This window comes from Bufo gargarizans, chromosome 9, assembly GCF_014858855.1.
Source record: "Bufo gargarizans isolate SCDJY-AF-19 chromosome 9, ASM1485885v1, whole genome shotgun sequence".
NCBI lineage: Eukaryota > Metazoa > Chordata > Amphibia > Anura > Bufonidae > Bufo > Bufo gargarizans.
Genome location: NC_058088.1, coordinates 9,083,994 through 9,103,614, shown reverse-complemented (window position 1 = coordinate 9,103,614; position 19,621 = coordinate 9,083,994). Strand labels below are relative to the sequence as shown.

Genomic DNA, 19,621 nt, shown 5'->3' with positions numbered 1-19,621 from the left:
CCATCTGGCCTGTCTCGGGTTCAGACGCTTGGCTGACTCCAAGTAGGCCAGATTTTTATGGTCAGTAAATACGGTAATAGGGTGTCTGGCTCCCTCTAGCCAATGGCGCCATTCCTTAAAAGCCAACTTGATGGCCAACAATTCCCTATCTCCCACATCGTAATTTCTCTCTGCGGAGGAGAGTTTTCTTGAGAAAAAGGCACACGGTCGCCAATTGGCAGGAGAGGAACCCTGAGACAAGACCGCCCCCACACCCACCTCAGAAGCATCAACCTCAACTATGAAGGGTAACGAAACATCAGGTTGCACCAAGATGGGAGCGGAAGCAAAACTCTCCTTGATATCAGAAAAAGCTTTACGCGCCTCTACTGACCAAGAAGAAAAATCTACCCCCTTTCTGGTCATATCAGTGAGTGGTTTAACAATAGAAGAATAATTCAAAATGAACTTCCTGTAATAATTGGCAAAGCCCAAAAAACGCATCAGCGCCTTTTGATTCTCAGGAAGCTCCCACTCAAGCACAGCGCGGACCTTCTCGGGGTCCATGCGAAAACCAGAAGCGGAGAGAAGAAACCCCAGAAATTGAATTTCTGGAACCGCAAACACACATTTTTCCAGTTTCGCATATAATTTATTCTCCCGCAGAATGAGCAAGACCTGACGTAAATGTTCCTTATGAGTTTTGAAATCGGGAGAAAAAATCAAAATGTCATCCAAATACACCAATACAAATTTTCCCATCAAATGATAAAAAATGCTGTTCACGAAATGCTGAAAAACGGCTGGGGCATTCATCAAACCAAAAGGCATAACCAAGTTTTCAAAATGGCCCTCAGGGGTATTGAAGGCCATCTTCCATTCGTCCCCTTCTCTGACCCTGACCAGGTTGTATGCCCCTCTTAAATCTAATTTGGAAAAGACTTTAGCCCCAACAACCTGGTTAAATAGGTCCGGGATCAGAGGAAGCGGATAAGGGTCACGAATTGTGATATTGTTCAGCTCCCTGAAATCCAGACAAGGTCTTAAAGAACCATCTTTTTTCTTAACAAAGAAAAAACCAGCTGCAACAGGTGACTTCGAGGGTCGTATGTGTCCCTTTCTCAGACTCTCAGAGATATAAGCACGCATAGCGATCCTCTCAGGTTGGGAAAGATTGTATAAACGAGATTTAGGCAGCTTGGCATCTGGGATGAGATTAATAGGGCAATCGTACTCCCTGTGCGGGGGCAAATCCTGAACTCCACTCTCAGAGAAGACATCCGAAAATTCAGAGAGAAAAGATGGTATAGTCTTAGTAGCAACCTCAGAAACAGATGTCATGAGGCAATTCTCTCTGCAAAAGTCACTCTAACCATTTATTTGCTTCGCTTGCCAATCAATGGTGGGGTTATGCTTAGTGAGCCAGGGCAGCCCCAACACCAGAGGGGTGGGCAAACCGCTAAGGACGAAACATGACACATCCTCAACATGAGCATCACTCACAATCAAACGGATATTGTGAACTATGCCCTTTAATGATTTCTGAGAAAGTGGAGCGGAATCGATAGCAAAAACAGGAATATCCTTTCTCAAAGCGCACACCTGGAAACCATGAGTTATCGCAAATTGATTATCAATGAGATTAACCACTGCTCCACTATCCACAAAAATCTCACAAAAAATGTTCTTGCTCTCTAGCGCCACCCTAGCCGGCAGGACAAAACGGGAACTACAAGCAAACGGAAAACCTTCAATTTCCGCCTCAACCCTGCCAATAGAAACAGACGGAACATTTTTCAAAGATTTTTTCCTCTTTGTTTCTTTATTATACCCAGAGAACTGCCTGAATCTCCTAGAGGGACAAATATTTGCCAAATGATTAATACCTCCACAACAAAAACAAACCGTCCCATGCGGGCTGAATTTTCTATTGTCAGAAGCAATCAACCCCAGCTGCATGGGCTCCTGCTCAGAAGGGGCTGACAGCGACTGAGACCCCTGCGCACAGAATGGGACCGCTGCACAGTCCTGGGACCGAGTATGACATGAAGGAGAGATCTCTCCTCTCTCTCTAAGACGCCTGTCAATACGAACGGCCTGAGACATAGCAGAGTCCAAAGAAATAGGCCTTTCATGAAAGGCAAATGCATCTTTCAATCCCTCTGAAAGACCATGGCAAAATTGACTTCGGAGTGCAGCATCATTCCAACCAGTATCAGCTGCCCATCTCCGAAATTCTGAGCAGTATATTTCTGCGGATTGTTTACCCTGGCATAATAGACGTAGTCTAGACTCAGCCAGAGCAATACGATCCGGATCATCATATATCTGACCCAGGGCTAAAAAGAATTCATCCACTGAACGGAGAGGCCGTGCCCCCTCAGGCAGCGAAAAGGCCCAGGACTGAGCGTTACCTCTGAGCAGCGATATAATGATCCCCACCCTCCGTTCCTCATCTCCAGAGGAAAGGGGAAGAAGGCGAAAATGGAGTTTGCAAGCCTCTCTAAAACGCACAAAATTCTCACTACCCCCGGAGAACGTATCCGGGAGCGAGATCTTAGGCTCAGAACAAGCTCCATGAACGCAAGCTGAACCGGTCACTTGAAGCTGAGAAAAAGTCTTACGGAGGTCAGCTACCTCCAATGAAAGATCCTGGAAGTGTTCAGCCAAAAGTGAAACCGGATCCATGCTTAAGACGGTTTTGGCGGCTTATAATGTCACGGAATGTGTACAGGTAACAAGGCAAAACAACATGCATAAATGACTCGCTGGATCCAACAGCTAAGGAACAAAAGGGAGACCCCTGTAGAAGACCTGGCACTTTCCCTGGCTACTTAGCCTATGCATAGATCCGAATGGTGGAGGTATGCATATCCACGTACCTTGACTATATAACCCCTGAGCACCCTAAAATAGTGAGGGGACACGACCACCGGCTCCCTACACCAGACACAGAGGGAGTCAGGGTCACCTGGGATCCAGCAAACAGAAAATAACAGATAACAGTATAACACTTAACTTTGTAGAGGAGAGTAGAACCAGATGGGCATGCACACATACTCCAGGAAGAAATATAAGCCGCCCAGAAAAGCCTTCTGGGGAAGAATTTAAAGGGAAGCAATTAGTCCAACACATGACAGCTGAGAGAGGCTAAGGAGAGGAGGAGCTGAATACCACAACACAGAAACTCAAAGAGGAGGTTCTGAAAGGCCTCTGTCAGAGCTTCTCAGCTGTCTGGTTGTGACAGCAGCACAGGGGTACTTTACAGAAAAAAAAAATTGAGATATATCACCCCCTGGGTCCCTGAACTCACAGGCTGATTACCTATATTATTTTACCTTCCCCTGGCACATATGCAGTGCAGGTGCACTTAAAAAATGGGTATATGTTGGCCACTGAACTACAAGGATTAAATGATTGTCCCTGGCACATATGCAGTGCTGATGCACTGCTGTTGCACAAAATGGCCGCCGATGCCTATCTAACTAACAGACTGATTAAAAGTTTTTTTTTCAGTGTCACTGGGCTCAGGACAGGGTGCAAAAATGTTGAATTGCGCCCCAAAAACAAAAAATGCTGTAGATCGCTGACTTCACACCAAATGCAGATATCAGAGTCTTTCCTAATCTCTCCCTCGCAGCAGCAGCAGCATCCTATCCCTACAATTAGTAAGAGCAGAGTGACGTGCGGCGCTATGTGACACCAGCTTATATAGAGGCTGGTTCACATGCTGCACTTCACCAATCACAGCCATGCCATTAGTAGGCATGGCTGTGATGGCTTCTAAGGGAACACTAGTTAAACGCTTGTTGATTGGCTGCCCTTCAGCCTTTCAACAAGCACCATTAAATCGCTTAACACTAGAGTTGAGCGAACACCTGGATGTTCGGGGTCGAGAAGTTCGGCCGAACTTCCCGGAAATGTTCGGGTTCGGGATCAAAACCCGACCCGAACTTCGTCCCGAACCCCATTGAAGTCAATGGGGACCCAAACTTTTCGGCACTAAAAAGGCTGTAAAACAGCCCAGGAAAGAGGTAGAGGGCTGCAAAAGGCAGCAACATGTAGGTAAATCCCCTGCAAACAAATGTGGATAGGGAAATGAATTAAAATTAAAATAAAATAAATAAAAATTAACCAATATCAATTGGAGAGAGGTCCCATAGCAGAGAATCTGGCTTCACGTCACCCACCACTGTAACAGTCCATTGTCAGATATTTAGGCCCCGGCACCCAGGCAGAGGAGAGAGGTCCCATAACAGAGAATCTGGCTTCATGTCAGCAGAGAATCAGTCTGCATGTCATAGCAGAGAATCATGCTTCACGTCACCCACCACTGTAACAGTCCATTGTCAGATATTTAGGCTCAGGCACCCAGGCAGAGGAGAGCGGTCCCAAAACAGTCACCCACCACTGTAACAGTCCATTGTCATATATTTAGGCCCCGGCACCCAGGCAGAGGAGAGAGGTCCCATAACAGAGAATCTGGCTTCATGTCAGCAGAGAATCAGTCTGCATGTCATAGCAGAGAATCAGGCTTCACGTTACCCACCACTGTAACAGTCCCTTGTCATATATTTAGGCCCCGGCACCCAGGCAGAGGAGAGAGGTCCCGTAACAGAGAATCTGGCTTCATGTCAGCAGAGAATCAGTCTTCATGTCATAGCAGAGAATCAGGCTTCACGTCACCCAACACTGGAACAGTCCATTGTCAGATATTTAGGCCCAGGCACCCAGGCAGAGGAGAGAGGTCCCGTAACGGAGAATCTGGCTTCATGTCAGCAGAGAATCAGTCTGCATGTCATAGCAGAGAATCATGCTTTATGTCACCCAACACTGGAACAGTCCATTGTCAGATATTTAGGCCCAGGCACCCAGGCAGAGGAGAGAGGTCCCATAACAGTCACCCACCACTGTAACAGTCCATTGTCATATATTTAGGCCCCGGCACCCAGGCAGAGGAGAGAGGTCCCATAACAGAGAATCTGGCTTCATGTCAGCAGATAATCAGTCTTCATGTCATAGCAGAGAATCAGGCTTCACGTCACCCAACACTGGAACAGTCCATTGTCAGATATTTAGGCCCAGGCAGAGGAGAGAGGTCCCATAACAGAGAATCTGGCTTCATGACAGCAGAGAATCAGTCTGCATGTCATAGCAGAGAATCATGCTTTAGGTCACCCAACACTGGAACAGTCCATTGTCAGATATTTAGGCCCAGGCACCCAGGCAGAGGAGAGAGGTCCCGTAACGAAGAATCTGGCTTCATGTCAGCAGAGAATCAGTCTGCATGTCATAGCAGAGAATCAGGATTCACGTCACCCACCACTGTAACTGTCCATTGTCAAATATTCAGGCCCCAGCACCCAGACAGAGGAGAGGTTCATTCAACTTTGGGTTGCCTCGCAATATAATGGTAAAATGAAAATAAAAATAGGATTGAATGAGGAAGTGCCCTGGAGTACAATAATATATGGTTAAGGGGAGGTAGTTAATGTCTAATCTGCACAAGGGATGGACAGGTCCTGTGGGATCCATGCCTGGTTCATTTTTATGAACGTCAGCTTGTCCACATTGGCTGTAGACAGGCGGCTGCGTTTGTCTGTAATGACGCCCCCTGCCGTGCTGAATACACGTTCAGACAAAACGCTGGCCGCCGGGCAGGCCAGCACCTCCAAGGCATAAAAGGCTAGCTCTGGCCACGTGGACAATTTAAGACCCAGAAGTTGAATGGGGCCGAACCATCAGTCAGTACGTGGAGGGGTGTGCACACGTACTGTTCCACCATGTTAGTGAAATGTTGCCTCCTGCTAACACGTTGCGTATCAGGTGGTGGTGCAGTTAGCTGTGGCGTGTTGACAAAACTTTTCCACATCTCTGCCATGCTAACCCTGCCCTCAGAGGAGCTGGCCGTGACACAGCTGCCTTGGCGACCTCTTGCTCCTCCTCTGCCTTGGCCTTGGGCTTCCACTTGTTCCCTTGTGACATTTGGGAATGCTCTCAGTAGCGCGTCTACCAACGTGCGCTTGTGCTCGCGCATCTTCCTATCACGCTCCAGTGCAGGAAGTAAGGTGGGCACATTGTCTTTGTACCGTGGATCCAGCAGGGTGGCAACACAGTAGTCTGCACACGTTAAAATGTGGGCAACTCTGCTGTCATTGCGCAGGCACTGCAGCATGTAGTCGCTCATGTGTGCCAGGCTGCCCAGAGGTAAGGACAAGCTGTCCTCTGTGGGAGGCGTATCGTCATCGTCCTGCGTTTCCCCCCAGCCACGCACCAGTGATGGGCCCGAGCAACGTTAGGTGCCACCCTGCTGTGACCATGCTTCATCCTCATCCTCATCCTCCTCCTCCTCATCCTCGTCCTCCTCGTCCTCCAGTAGTGGGCCCTGGCTGGCCACATTTGTACCTGGCCTCTGCTGTTGCAAAAAACCTCCATCTGAGTCACTTCGAAGAGATTGGCCTGAAAGTGCTAAAAATGACCCCTCTTCCTCCTCCTCCTCCTCCTCCTGGGCCACCTCCTCTTCCATCATCGCCCTAAGTGTTTTCTCAAGGAGACATAGAAGTGGTATTGTAACGCTGATAATGGCGTCATCGCCACTGGCCATGTTGGTGGAGTACTCGAAACAGCGCAACAGGGCACACAGGTCTCGCATGGAGGCCCAGTCATTGGTGGTGAAGTGGTGCTGTTCCGCAGTGCGACTGACCCGTGCGTGCTGCAGCTGAAACTCCACTATGCCCTGCTGCTGCTCGCACAGTCTGTCCAGCATGTGCAAGGTGGAGTTCCACCTGGTGGGCACGTCGCATATGAGGCAGTGAGCGGGAAGGCCGAAGTTACGCTGTAGCGCAGACAGGCGAGCAGCGGCAGGATGTGAACGCCGGAAGCGCGAACAGACGGCCCGCACTTTATGCAGCAGCTCTGACATGTCTGGGTAGTTGTGAATGAACTTCTGCACCACCAAATTCAGCACATGCACCAGGCAAGGGATGTGCGTCAAACCGGCTAGTCCCAGAGCTGCAACGAGATTTCGCCCATTATCGCATACCACCAGGCCGGGCTTGAGGCTCACCGGCAGCAACCACTCGTCGGTCTGTTGTTCTATACCCCGCCACAACTCCTGTGCGGTGTGGGGCCTGTCCCCCAAACATATGAGTTTCAGAATGGCCTGCTGACGTTTACCCCGGGCTGTGCTGAAGTTGGTGGTGAAGGTGTGTGGCTGACTGGATGATCAGGTGGAAGAAGAGGAGGAGGAAGCCGAGTAGGAGGAGGAGGCAACAGGAGGCAAAGAATGTTGCCCTGCGATCCTTGGCGGCGAAAGGACGTGCGCTAAACAGCTCTCCGCCTGGGGCCCAGCCGCCACTACATTTAACCAGTGTGCAGTTAGGGAGATATAGCTTCCCTGGCCGTGCTTACTGGTCGACGTATCTGTGGTTAGGTGACCTTGCCACAGATGGCGTTGCGCAGTGCACACTTGATTTTATCGGATACTTGGTTGTGCAGGGAAGGCACGGCTCTCTTGGAGAAGTAGTGCCGGCTGGGAACAACATACTGTGGGACAGCAAGCAACATGAGCTGTTTGAAGCTGTCTGTGTCCACCAGCCTAAATGACAGCATTTCATAGGCCAGTAGTTTAGAAATGCTGGCATTCAGGGCCAGGGATCGAGGGTGGCTAGGTGGGAATTTACGCGTTCTCTCAAATGTTTGTGAGATGGAGAGCTGAACGCTAGCGTGTGACATGGTTGAGATGCTTGGTGACGGAGGTGGTGGTGTTGGTGGTACATCCTCTGTTTGCTGGGCGGCAGGTGCCAACGTTCCTCCAGAGGCGGAGGAAGAGGCCGAGGCGGCAGCAGCAGAAGAGGCCGAGGCGGCAGCAGCAGAAGAGGTAGAGGGGGAGCCTGAGTGACTTCCTTGTTTTTAAGGTGTTTACTCCACTGCAGTTCATGCTTTGCATGCAGGTGCCTGGTCATGCAGGTTGTGCTAAGGTTCAGAACGTTAATGCCTCGCTTAAGGCTCTGATGGCACAGCGTGCAAACCACTCGGGTCTTGTCGTCAGCACATTGTTTGAAGAAGTGCCATGTCAGGGAACTCCTTGAAGCTGCCTTTGGGGTGCTCGGTCCCAGATGGCGGCGGTCAGTAGCAGGTGGAGTCTCTTGGCGGCGGGTGTTCTGCTTTTGCCCACTGCTCCCTCTTTTGCTACGCTGTTGGCTCAGTCTCACCACTGCCTCTTCCTCCGAACTCTGAAAGTCAGTGGCACGACCTTCATTCCATGTGGGGTCTAGGACCTCATCGTCCCCTGCATCGTCTTCCACCCTGTCTTGATCCCTGACCTCCTGTTCAGTCTGCACACTGCAGAAAGACGCAGCAGTTGGCACCTGTGTTTCGTCATCATCAGAGACATGCTGAGGTGGTATTCCCATGTCCTCATCATCAGGAAACATAAGTGGTTGTGCGTCAGTGCATTCTATGTCTTCCACCGCTGGGGAAGGGCTAGGTGGATGCCCTTGGGAAACCCTGCCAGCGGAGTCTTCAAACAGCATAAGAGACTGCTGCATAACTTGAGGCTCAGACAGTTTCCATGGTATGCATGGGGGTGATGTGACAGACTGATGGGCTTGGTTTTCAGGTGCCATCTGTGCGCTTTCTGCAGAAGACTGGGTGGGAGATAATGTGAACGTGCTGGATCCACTGTCGGCCACCCAATTGACTAATGCCTGTACCTGCTCAGGCCCTACCATCCTTAGAACGGCATTGGGCCCCACCAAATATCGCTGTAAATTATGGCGGCTACTGGACCTGAGGTAGTTGGTACACTAGGACGTGTGGCTGTGGCAGAACGGCCACGTCCTCTCCCAGCACCAGAGGGTCCACTAACACCACCACGACCATGTCCGCGTCCCTTACTAGATGTTTTCCTCATTGTTACCGTTCACCACAATAAGAAAAATATTATTTGGCCCAATGTATTGAATTCAAATTCAGGCCTTTTTTTACAGACAACTAACACTATCTGGCTATCTATTTAGGTACCGTATTACACTAATAAAGGCACAGCAGTAACGACAGATTTAGCTGAATATAAATTTGAGGCCTAGTATTTAGGCGCTGGATGACAGGTATACGTTTACGGACAGAATTAGACTTGGAATTACACAATAGCGTGTGTGTGAAGTTATTGAGAATAACCCTATCTGCACCGTGAATCTTATATACCCTTTTAGGGATAGATTTAAAGTAGGCCTGATACAGCAGAAACCACTAAATTAGGAAATTGCTAAATTGGGAATTGTATTTCAACCCAGAACAAAAACTGTGCTTTGACGGACACTAAATAACTTGACCAGCCACAGCAGTAACGACAGATTTAGATGAATGTAAATTTGAGGCCTAGTATTTAGGCGCTGGGTGAAAGGTATACGTTTACAGACAGAATTAGACTTTTAAATGCACAGTAGCGTGTGTGTGAAGTTATTGAGAATGACCCTATCTGCACCTTGAATCTTATATGCCCTTTTAATGAATAGATTTAAAGTAGCCCTGATACAGCAGAAACCACTAATTTAGGAAATTGCTAAGTTGGGAATTGTATTTCAAGCCTGAACAAAAATATATCCTTTGCCAGACAGCAGACAGTATTACAACTGGCTGGCCACAGCTGAAACACCAGATTTAGGGTACTGCTATTTTGGCAATTGTATTTCACCCCTCAATAAAATAGCAAGCACAGCCAAGCCCCTGATGAAGGATATAGCCAAAAAATAACCACACTATTGATGGTTAAATGCACTTGGTGACAGCTTCAACCTGATGTAGGATATAGCCAAAAAATAACCACACTATTGAGGGTTAAATGCACTTGGTGACAGCTTGACCCTGATGTAGGATATAGCCAAAGAACAACCACACTATTGATGGTTAAATGCACTTGGTGACAGCTTGCCCCTGATGTAGTATATGGACAAAAAATAACCACACTATTGATGGTTAAATGCACTTGGTGTGACAGCTTGAACCTGATGTTGGATATAGCCAAAAAATAACCACACTATTGATGGTTAAATGCACTTGTTGTGACAGCTTGACCCTGATGTAGGATATAGCCAAAAAACAACCACACTATTGAGGGTTAAATGCACTTGGTGACAGCTTGACCCTGATGTAGGATATAGCCAAAGAACAACCACACTATTGATGGTTAAATGCACTTGGTGACGGGCTCAGCTTTCCCCTGATGTAGTATATGGCCAAAAAATAACCACACTATTGATGGTTAAATGCACTTGGTGTGACAGCTTGACCCTGATGTAGGATATAGCCAAAAAACAACCACACTATTGAGGGTTAAATGCACTTGGTGACAGGCTCAGCTTGCCCCTGATGTAGTATATGGCCAAAAAATAACCACACTATTGATGGTTAATTGCACTTGGTGTGACAGCTTGACCCTGATGTAGGATATAGCCAAAAAACAACCACACTATTGAGGGTTAAATGCACTTGGTGACAGGCTCAGATTGCCCCTGATGTAGTATATGGCCAAAAAATAACCACACTATTGATGGTTAAATGCACTTGGTGTGACAGCTTGACCCTGATGTAGGATATAGCCAAAAAACAACCACACTATTGAGGGTTAAATGCACTTGGTGACAGGCTCAGCTTGCCCCAGATGTAGTATATGGCTAAAAAATAACCACACTATTGATGGTTAAATGTACTTGGTGGCAGCTTGTGCTGGCGCACCACAAGACACAAAATGGCCGCTGATCAACCCAGAAAAAAGTGAATGAAAAACGCTCTGAACAGCCTAAAAACAGTGAGCAGTTGAATAGCAGCAGTTCAATGATCCACAGCTGCAGATCGATCACTGAATGAAGTATTTTGGAGGAGTTAATCACTGCCTAATCTCGCCCTAACGTCGCAGCTGCAACCTCTCCCTACACTGATCAGAGCAGAGTGACGTGCGGCGCTACGTGACTCCAGCTTAAATAGAGGCTGGGTCACATGCTGCACTGGCCAATCACAGCCATGCCAATAGTAGGCATGGCTGTGACGGCCTCTTGGGTCAAGTAGTATGACGCTTGTTCATTGGCTGCTTTGCAGCCTTTCAAAAAACGCCAAGAAAGCGACAAACACCGAACCCGAACCCGGACTTTTACTAAAATGTTCGGGTTCGGGTCCGTGTCACGGACACCCCAAAATTCGGTACAAACCCGAACTATACAGTTCGGGTTCGCTCATCCCTACTTAACACCAAACTCGAACCCGAATTTTTACGAAAATGTTCGGGTTTGGATCCGGGTACAAAAAACCCTAAAGTTCAGTACGACCCCGAACTTTACAGTTCGGGTTCGCGCAACCCTAGTTACAAACTGAAAGTAAGTAGCCTGGGAATGCGAAATCACCTATAATGCTGTGCAAACAGCCAATCAGCAGCTAGCCAGTCCCTGTGATGTCACAGTGATGAAGAAGCAGTCTATTTTTACAGTTATTTAGGTTTTCACCTTGTTTTATAGATAAGACATTTTATAACGCCTAATACTACTGCTATTTCACACATATTGTTACTGGACAGTATGTCCGACTGACAGGTGCCTTCCAAGGGAACAGGCAGTTGCAAAAATGTTTCTGGAGCCAGCAGAAATAGCAGCAGAAGAAGGATGGGAGGATGACTTTGGTAGCAGCAGTCGCAGCAACAGGCCAGAGCTGCCAGTTTCATCCAGTGGTCATGTTTTGACCAGCAACTCACCTGATGCCACACACCTGCTGCCTCTGCTGCCATTTTCTCGTACTGCCACCATTTTGTGCTGTTATTGCCACTGCTGTTGTCCCCCACCTCATCACTCTATTGCTGGGCCACTGTGATGATGTCACAGACGTCCCCGTGACAGTGGGCGACAGAAGACCTGTGAGACTGGCAATACGTTCTTTGATCTGACAGGTTTCCTTGTGGATCAATAGACCTAGGTGTTGTTTCTGATACTGGCCACACCTCTAACCTCCAGGTGTTGCTATTGTGGTAATTTAACTTTCCTTATTTATAGTTGCTTCTCCCACAATGCTGTGCGGTTTATAGCTTCAGTGGTATCTGTGGTCTGCTGGTGTTTGGTTCTCAGCTGAGTTCCTGTTGCTGCCATAGCTACTGGAAAGTTAAGTGTTTCCTTTGTGTTTCCTGTGTGTTGTTGTCACGAGGATGTCAAGAGCCACCTCTGACTCTGTTATACCCGGGGTCAGATAGTCGCAGCGGGTGGCTGCGCGCTCTATGTCTAAAAATAGTGCTGTTTCTTTATGGTAGCTTTCTGGGTTTGCCTTGTAATCCTTTTTGTCTCACTCAGGGATCCGTAGCTTCTTCTCCTCAGCTGTTTCTTGTCCAGCACTCCCAACCTCCTTATATTCCCCTCTCCCACTTCTCTTGTTGCCAGAAATAGAGATTCCTGCCTGGACTTCTGTACTGACCCACTGGAGCTGAGTTGCTGTTATCCCTGGTTGTCGTACCAGAGCGTTACCCTCCGGATCCCTGTTGGTTGTTTGTTGTCGCCCACCTGGGATTATATGTTTTGTCAGTATTGTCTGTCTTCTCCCTAGTGTTTCCCTTTAGTGTTAGTGGTGCGGACTAGTGTTCCCACCGCCCTATTCACTACGTAGGGCTCATTTTAGGGAAAGCCAGGGCTTTAGGAACGTGATCGGCGTACGGGTGAGAAACCCGTCTAGGGACGTCAGGGCAGTCAGGTGCCAGCCTCTAGGTGAGTTAGGGGTCACCATATTTCCCTCTCCCTTGGATAGGGCCTTCCTTTTCCCTCCCTATGTGATCGGCACACCGGTCGTGATAGTTGTTTTTCCCCTGCCCTTTGTTGTAGGCCTGAGTTAGACTCCCGGTCGTCCTTCTTTTCTGGAGGAACAGATAGTCTCAGTTCTGTCACTATTGCCAGGGTCTTATAGGGTAAGTTAGAACTCTAGGTACTCCTGCGTATAAACTCACCAACCTTTGGGGTCTGTTCATACTGATAGCCAGTCTGTGACTAAGGATTTGACTAGGAGGTGTTCTTCTTTCTTCTCTTTCATTCAGGCCTTGTTCCTTGTTCTCTCTCCTTCTTCACCCGGTGTGGTGTCTCCCTCCCACACATGGGCATGACAGATGACTCCTCATGCTGTTGCCACCCTCACCACTCTGTGACTGGGCCACTATGATGACTCCTCATGCTGTTGCCACCCTCACCACTCTGTGCCTGGGTCACTATGATGACTCGTCTTGCTGTTGCCACCTTCACAACTTTGTGAGTGGGCCACAATGAAGACTCCTCTCTCTGTTGCCACCCTCACCACTCTGTGACTGGGCCACTATGATGACTTCTCTCACTGTTGCCACCTTCAACACTCTGTGACTGGGCCACTATGATGACTCCTCTCGCTATTGCCACCCTCACCCCTCTGCGACTGTGCCACTATGATAACTATCTTGCTGTTGCCACCCTCACCACTCTGTGACTGGGCCACTATGATGACTCCTCTCACTGTTGCCACCTTAACCACTCTGTGACTGGGCCAATATAATGACTCCTCTCGCTATTGCCACCCTCAACACTCTGTGACTGGGCCACTATGATGACCCTCTTGCTGTTGCCACCCACACCACTCTGTGACTGGGCCACTAGGATGACCCTCTTGCTGTTGCCACCCTCAACACTCTGTGACTGGGCCACTATGATGACCCTCTTGCTGTTGCCACCCTCACCACTCTGTGACTGGACCACTACGATGATTCCTCTCTCTGTTGCCACCCTCACCTCTCTGTGACTGGGCCACTACGATGACTCCTCTCGTTGTTGCCACCCTTACCATTCTGTGACTGGGCCACTATTATGACTCCTCTTGGTGTTGCCACCTTCACCAGTTTGTTCTGGGGACACTAGTGTCCCTGTTTGGCCTTTTTGACATCACAGTTCATTTTGCCATTCTTCAGATCCGTCAAAAGAACTGAAAAATAAAAACCACAATGGATCCCTCTCTTTGGATCATCTATAAGGCCTATATCTCACAGTCAGTGTTTTGCATCAGAATATGATCATGATTTTTGCCAAAAGCAGTAGTGGATCCAAAACAGAGAAGAATTTATTTGGAACAAAGCTAAAAAAAATTGAAAATTTGGCAAAGCGTGCAAATTGAATTTTTCACAAATTCGCTTATCTCTAAATAAAACGCAAAAAAACCTACATATATATGGTTTTGTAGTAATCATACTGACCCACAGAATAAAGTTCATGTGTCAATTGTATCGCATAGGAACAACGTAAAAGTGAAACCAATAAAATTATGAGTGATACCTCAAATACCACTCCATTTGGAATTTTTTTCTAGCTTCATATTACATCATATGAAACATAAAATGTTACCATTAAAAAGTACAATTTGTCATGCAAAAAAAATAATTATATGGCTATGTAAATGATAAAATAAAAATGTTATGACTGGGAATAAAAAACTAAAACACAAAAATAAAAAAATTGGTCCAGCCCTTAAGGGTTTGAAGGGAGTCTTTCACCTCCAAAATCAATTTCACCACAATGCAGGGTAGGTGCCCCTAAACATAACTATGCTACTTATTTTTATTTTTATACAAAGAGGTTTTTGGTTTACACCCAGCGTGGTAGTTTGAATTGGTGTATTCCACTATAATACATATCTCTCTCTTTGTCTAATCGACAGTTCCTGAAATTGCCAGGTGAGTGATTACTCAAGGCAAGTGCACTTAATGGAGAGGTCCCACATATGGTGCACCAAAAACTTTACTTGCATTAAAAAAACAAGCATTTATAAGTATTAGAGGACTGGGTTTTCACAACATGGGTCTGGTTATATTTTGGGTCCTCTACCCTACATAGTTGGTAAACTTACTTTGATTTTGGAGGTCACAGACTCCATTTAATGGGTTAACCTGACTTTCCAAAATTTCCATTATTTAAGTTTTATGTCAATGTCTAATAATTAAATCCCTTGCGTTGACTAAAAGGAAACATACATTTGGGTATTTCTCACCCAAGGGTAACTCTCACAGGACTCACTGCTTATATTTAACACTTAGTACAGACCTTAGATGAGTTACAGATGTGTCCTTGTAGCTATCAGACTCAGACTTTGAAATTTCAATTTCCTTTGGATAATTTTTAAATGAAATTCAAATTTTGTATTCTTAATTTTTCATAATCATTTTGAATAAAAGTAATGGATCACACCAATGTAAGTGAGATAAAATATTTCATCATCGCTGGGGTCTCTGATGTCCCTATGATACACATTTTAATTTTCCTTCTGGTTCTCCTTATTTATCTTTTCACTGTTGGTGGCAACTTGACCATTCTTCTACTGGTTTGCCTGGACCCTCAGCTCCATACCCCCATGTATTTCTTCCTATGTAACTTGTCCATTCTAGATATCTGTTGCTCAACGAACAATCTGAATAATGTTATCATATCTTTCATATCAGGAGATAATAGAGTTTCTGTCCTCAGTTGTATAGTACAGATTTTCATATTTTTGTCTTTGACGTGTGGTGAGCTTTTAGTCTTAGCTGCAATGAGTTATGACCGGTATGTGGCTATCTGTAATCCTTTGTGTTATCACATGATCATGGATTGTAAAACATGTGCAATACTGGTCATTGTATGCTGGTTATTAGGCGCATTGGAAAGCATACCAATTTTTGGGGAATTATTAAGGTTTTCCTGCTACAAGTCAAACGTGGTCAACCATTTCTTCTGTGATATAATGCCAGTGCAGAAATTGTCTTGCAGTGATGCCTATTTTCTGGACCTTTACATTCTCACTGTAGGGGTTGTCATTTCAGCTTTTACTCCCTTTCTTTTGACATTTGTTTCCTATGTCTTCATTATTGCAGCTATACTGAAGATTCGCTCAACCAGTGGAAGGCATAAGGCCTTTTACACATGTTCCTCACACCTCACAGTTGTCATTCTTCTCTACACTACACTTGCCATTCAGTACATGAGGCCACATTCCTTGGTCAACTTAGACTCAAACAAACTAATGTCTCTGTTTAACACGGCAGCTGTGCCCATATTAAACCCACTGATTTACAGTTTAAAAAATAAAGATGTCAAAGCTGCTTTTCGAAGGAGGATGAGATTCAAAAACGTGACTGCTGAAACAAAGGCTTAGTGTGAAAAACTTGGACCATCACCCGTCAGGTGGTCTTCTCTTTGTAATAATATTATAAATTATAGGACGTATATTCACAATGTATGAATAGATTACTCATTTACATAATGGCATATTTGTGAATTATTGTAACTTACGTATGCATCTCCTTCAGTCACTCTACTAGCACTGCCCATCCACAATTCATACGACAGTGCCAAATATCACAATACCTTATCCTCTTCAAGTTCTTGTTCACTGAAGTCTAAGGAGGACATTTATCAAACCTTGTACACCAGGCTTTTGGCATTGAAATGTCATATGTGCTGTCTCATGTGGGGATTTGTTGAAAATTTTATCTTATGCCTTCCTGTGCCACTTTCAGAAGTGGATGGAAACGTTGGTCGAAATTTCAGATTTATGTGTCATATTTATAAAGTGCAACTTTAAATAATTGCTAAAAAGTCATGCCTCCTAGTCAGGTATTCCCCAGGTGTACTGAAATAAATACATCTACACTGCAATTGTGCAAAATGTATTAATGCCATGTGTCATATTCATAAATAGTGGATTTGGTAGGTTTAGATGCTGTCCAGCGATCATAAGCTGAACTTTGGCACCCATATGCTTCCAGCTTTATTACTCTACTAAGCTATCCCAATCCAAATGTTCTTAAAGGGGTTGTCCGGTTTCAGGAGGAAAGCGAACATGTGATGTGCCTGATATAAAAAATAGATTGTCACCTGACAGATCTCTTGCCTCCGCTCTGGTTCTCCCAGCCTGACTCTGTTTACCCAGCTGCATTGGTGATATCGTGTTTACAAAAGGGGACTGCTGCAGCTAACCCCAACCCCTCAACCTGACCAGGTCAGCATTGACTTCTTTTATCTCATTCTCCTAGGTTCACACACCTATTTGTTAATGACCCTATTCTTGTGCTTTATTACATTGTCTAGTTAGTTTGAGTCCTGCTACCCACCTTTGATAATCTTCTCCTGTTCTTCACCACCACCAGATGGTGATTCCATATACAGAAGTGTGTATGCTATTCCTCTACTGCAACCACTACTGCTTAGATCATTTCAGCCAAAAGTGTGCATGGAATAAATCTATGGAAAACCACATAGGTCCAGATTCTGGGGTCAACTGAGTATTAGAGACTTAAATCTAAGTCTACAAAAATAGTGGCTCCTGTAAGTCGAAATTGGCATCAGCTGGGGTATATGCCCAGAGTCGTAACTTGCTACAAGGCCCAGGTGCAAAATCTATAACAGGAGCTTCACCTGCCATGTGCCATGTACTCTATAACACTTAGTTCAATCTTTTGCTGCTACCTGCTATCTTGACACACACTATGGCAAAGCCCTTAAAGGGGTTGTTGTGTGCAACCACTGTGTCTAGGTAGTAGCTGTTACGTGTTCTCAAGCAGCACATCACACAGCAAAGAAATGCCACTTGGGGACACATCATTGCTGAGGCTAGTCATTGGCTAAAGCAGTGCATGTGACCCTGTCCATGCGGAAGTTGACAGACGGGGCCTGGAAGACCAGTGAAGAGAGACAAGAGTAAGTGACCCCACTGATCATACCAAGAATCATTCAATGTTTATCTACTACTATCCAAACAAAACGATGGCCCAAACACTAATTGATAGTTTTTCTTTTGTTTTTTATGTACCTTCCTTTACAGGTTCTGGTTATTCTTTTGTTGACAACTTGAAATTTGCAAATAAAAACAAAAAATGCAGTTTTAGAAAAATGTATAAAGAAATTTACGAAAATAGGGTAGCAGGTCCGTTTAAATCTCCTCCATTCAAAAACTTTAGAATATCCCCCTTGGGGCTAGTCCCAAAAAAGGAAACAAATAGTTACCAGCTTATATATCACTTATCATTTCCTAAAGACCATTCATTAAACGACTTGATTGATAAAAATGTTACTTCAGTACACTTACTTCAGTACACTATGCGTCTTTTGATCAGGCATTGTAATTATTAAACAAAGCAGGAAAAAATGCCTTCTTAGCAAAGACAGATATCAAATCGGCCTTCAGATTACTTCCAGATAACCCATAGGGTTAAAATTCCCTTGGGTTTCAATTTGAAGGCATTTACTACTATGACAAAACACTCCCAATGGGCTTCTCACTATCCTGTTTTTACTTTGAGACATTTTCCAGCTTTTTGAAATTGATGGTAGAAATAGCACTCAAAGGATGGTTTTGTAATCCACCACCTGGACAATTTTTTGAGATAAGTGAATTTTTCCCCAAAAATTTGATTCACCGGTTCTGAATAAATTTGCGGCGAATTATGTTAAAAAACTGCTATTTCCTGGCTGCAGAGAGCCTTTCTGGTAGTGTAGAACACTGTGCCTTGCAGTAACACACATAGGGAGTCTGCTTTGGTAGTGAAATAATACTGTGAGTCCGTATGACATGCAGATCACAGGTGTCACTCTTAGAATCACTTATTTGGGCAGTCACAGGTCCAAAAATGACCAAATAACTGAAGTATGAACTCAGCCTCACAGTCGATGTTAGTGTCAGGAAGAAGTGCAGTCTTTTACACCGTCGTCAGCTGATTCCACATAGATGTCTACAGAACCTGTTCTATTAAACGCTTAAACAAGTAGAGCCCCCCGACAGAGGGGAGAGGGTGTCAGCAAGCATTAAGTTTGTGTTGACGTCACTGATTAATTTGCCTTTCCTATGAGCCTTCAACAATAACCCACAAAAAACGGATCCTGTCTGTGGAGAATATGCCCTTGCTTGGTCAGCATTTGGTCAAATATCCATCAGTATTGCTAATGTAAAAAAAAAAAACAGGAGTCGATCTAAAACAGAGATAACACGTGAATGGAATATTTGCATGTCTTCTGTGTTTTGTACCCATTCCTGCTTTTGGCTACCAAATCACAAGCCAATTCTGATGGGACCATACAGGCTTTACAGCTGCTACACAGACAGGGTTCGTTGTGCGTCTCATTTTTCCTTTCTTCTGACAGATCAGAAGAAATGCCAAATAAATGATGATGTCAGCCAGGCCGAAAGCCAAAATAGTGGACCAGTCATGACCAGGCGAGGGTGGGAACAATATGAGAAGTCCACTGAGTGGACCTAAGACACAGTGGTCAGGTGGAAGCAACAGCAGCATCAGCAGGATACCACAAAGTGGCAAGGTGACATAGTGTGAAGATGGCAGTAGCAGCAGCAAGATACCACAGAGTGGCAAAGTGACCGCCGCACTAAACACCCGCTCTGATGCCACACTACTGGCCGAGCAGGACAGCTTTTCAAGGGCAAACTCTTTTGTTCCCAACTGCCACACCGCCGAGTACCTTATTTTCTCCCCAACAGTCCGCATTGAGTGACTGCTACCGCTGCTGTCTCTGTGAACCCTTGCACCACTACTTCCCAGGCAGGTAGGCTGCTGCAAAACAGGTGGTCTACCCTGGGGATTTTGGCTCCCGACCTCCCACTGCTGACACCCTTCTGA

At 45.8% G+C, this 19,621-nt stretch overlaps 1 protein-coding gene across 1 annotated transcript; it reads left to right on the top strand.

Annotated features, from left to right (window-relative positions):
• Positions 1 to 15,192: 15,192 nt before the first annotated feature.
• Positions 15,193 to 19,014, top strand: LOC122945957 (olfactory receptor 8B12-like; the record flags this gene model as incomplete). Its single annotated transcript, XM_044305191.1, has 2 exons — positions 15,193 to 16,114; positions 18,995 to 19,014. Coding segments are annotated over exons 1-2 (942 nt in total), but the record flags the coding sequence as incomplete, so codon positions are not given.
• Positions 19,015 to 19,621: the final 607 nt, after the last annotated feature.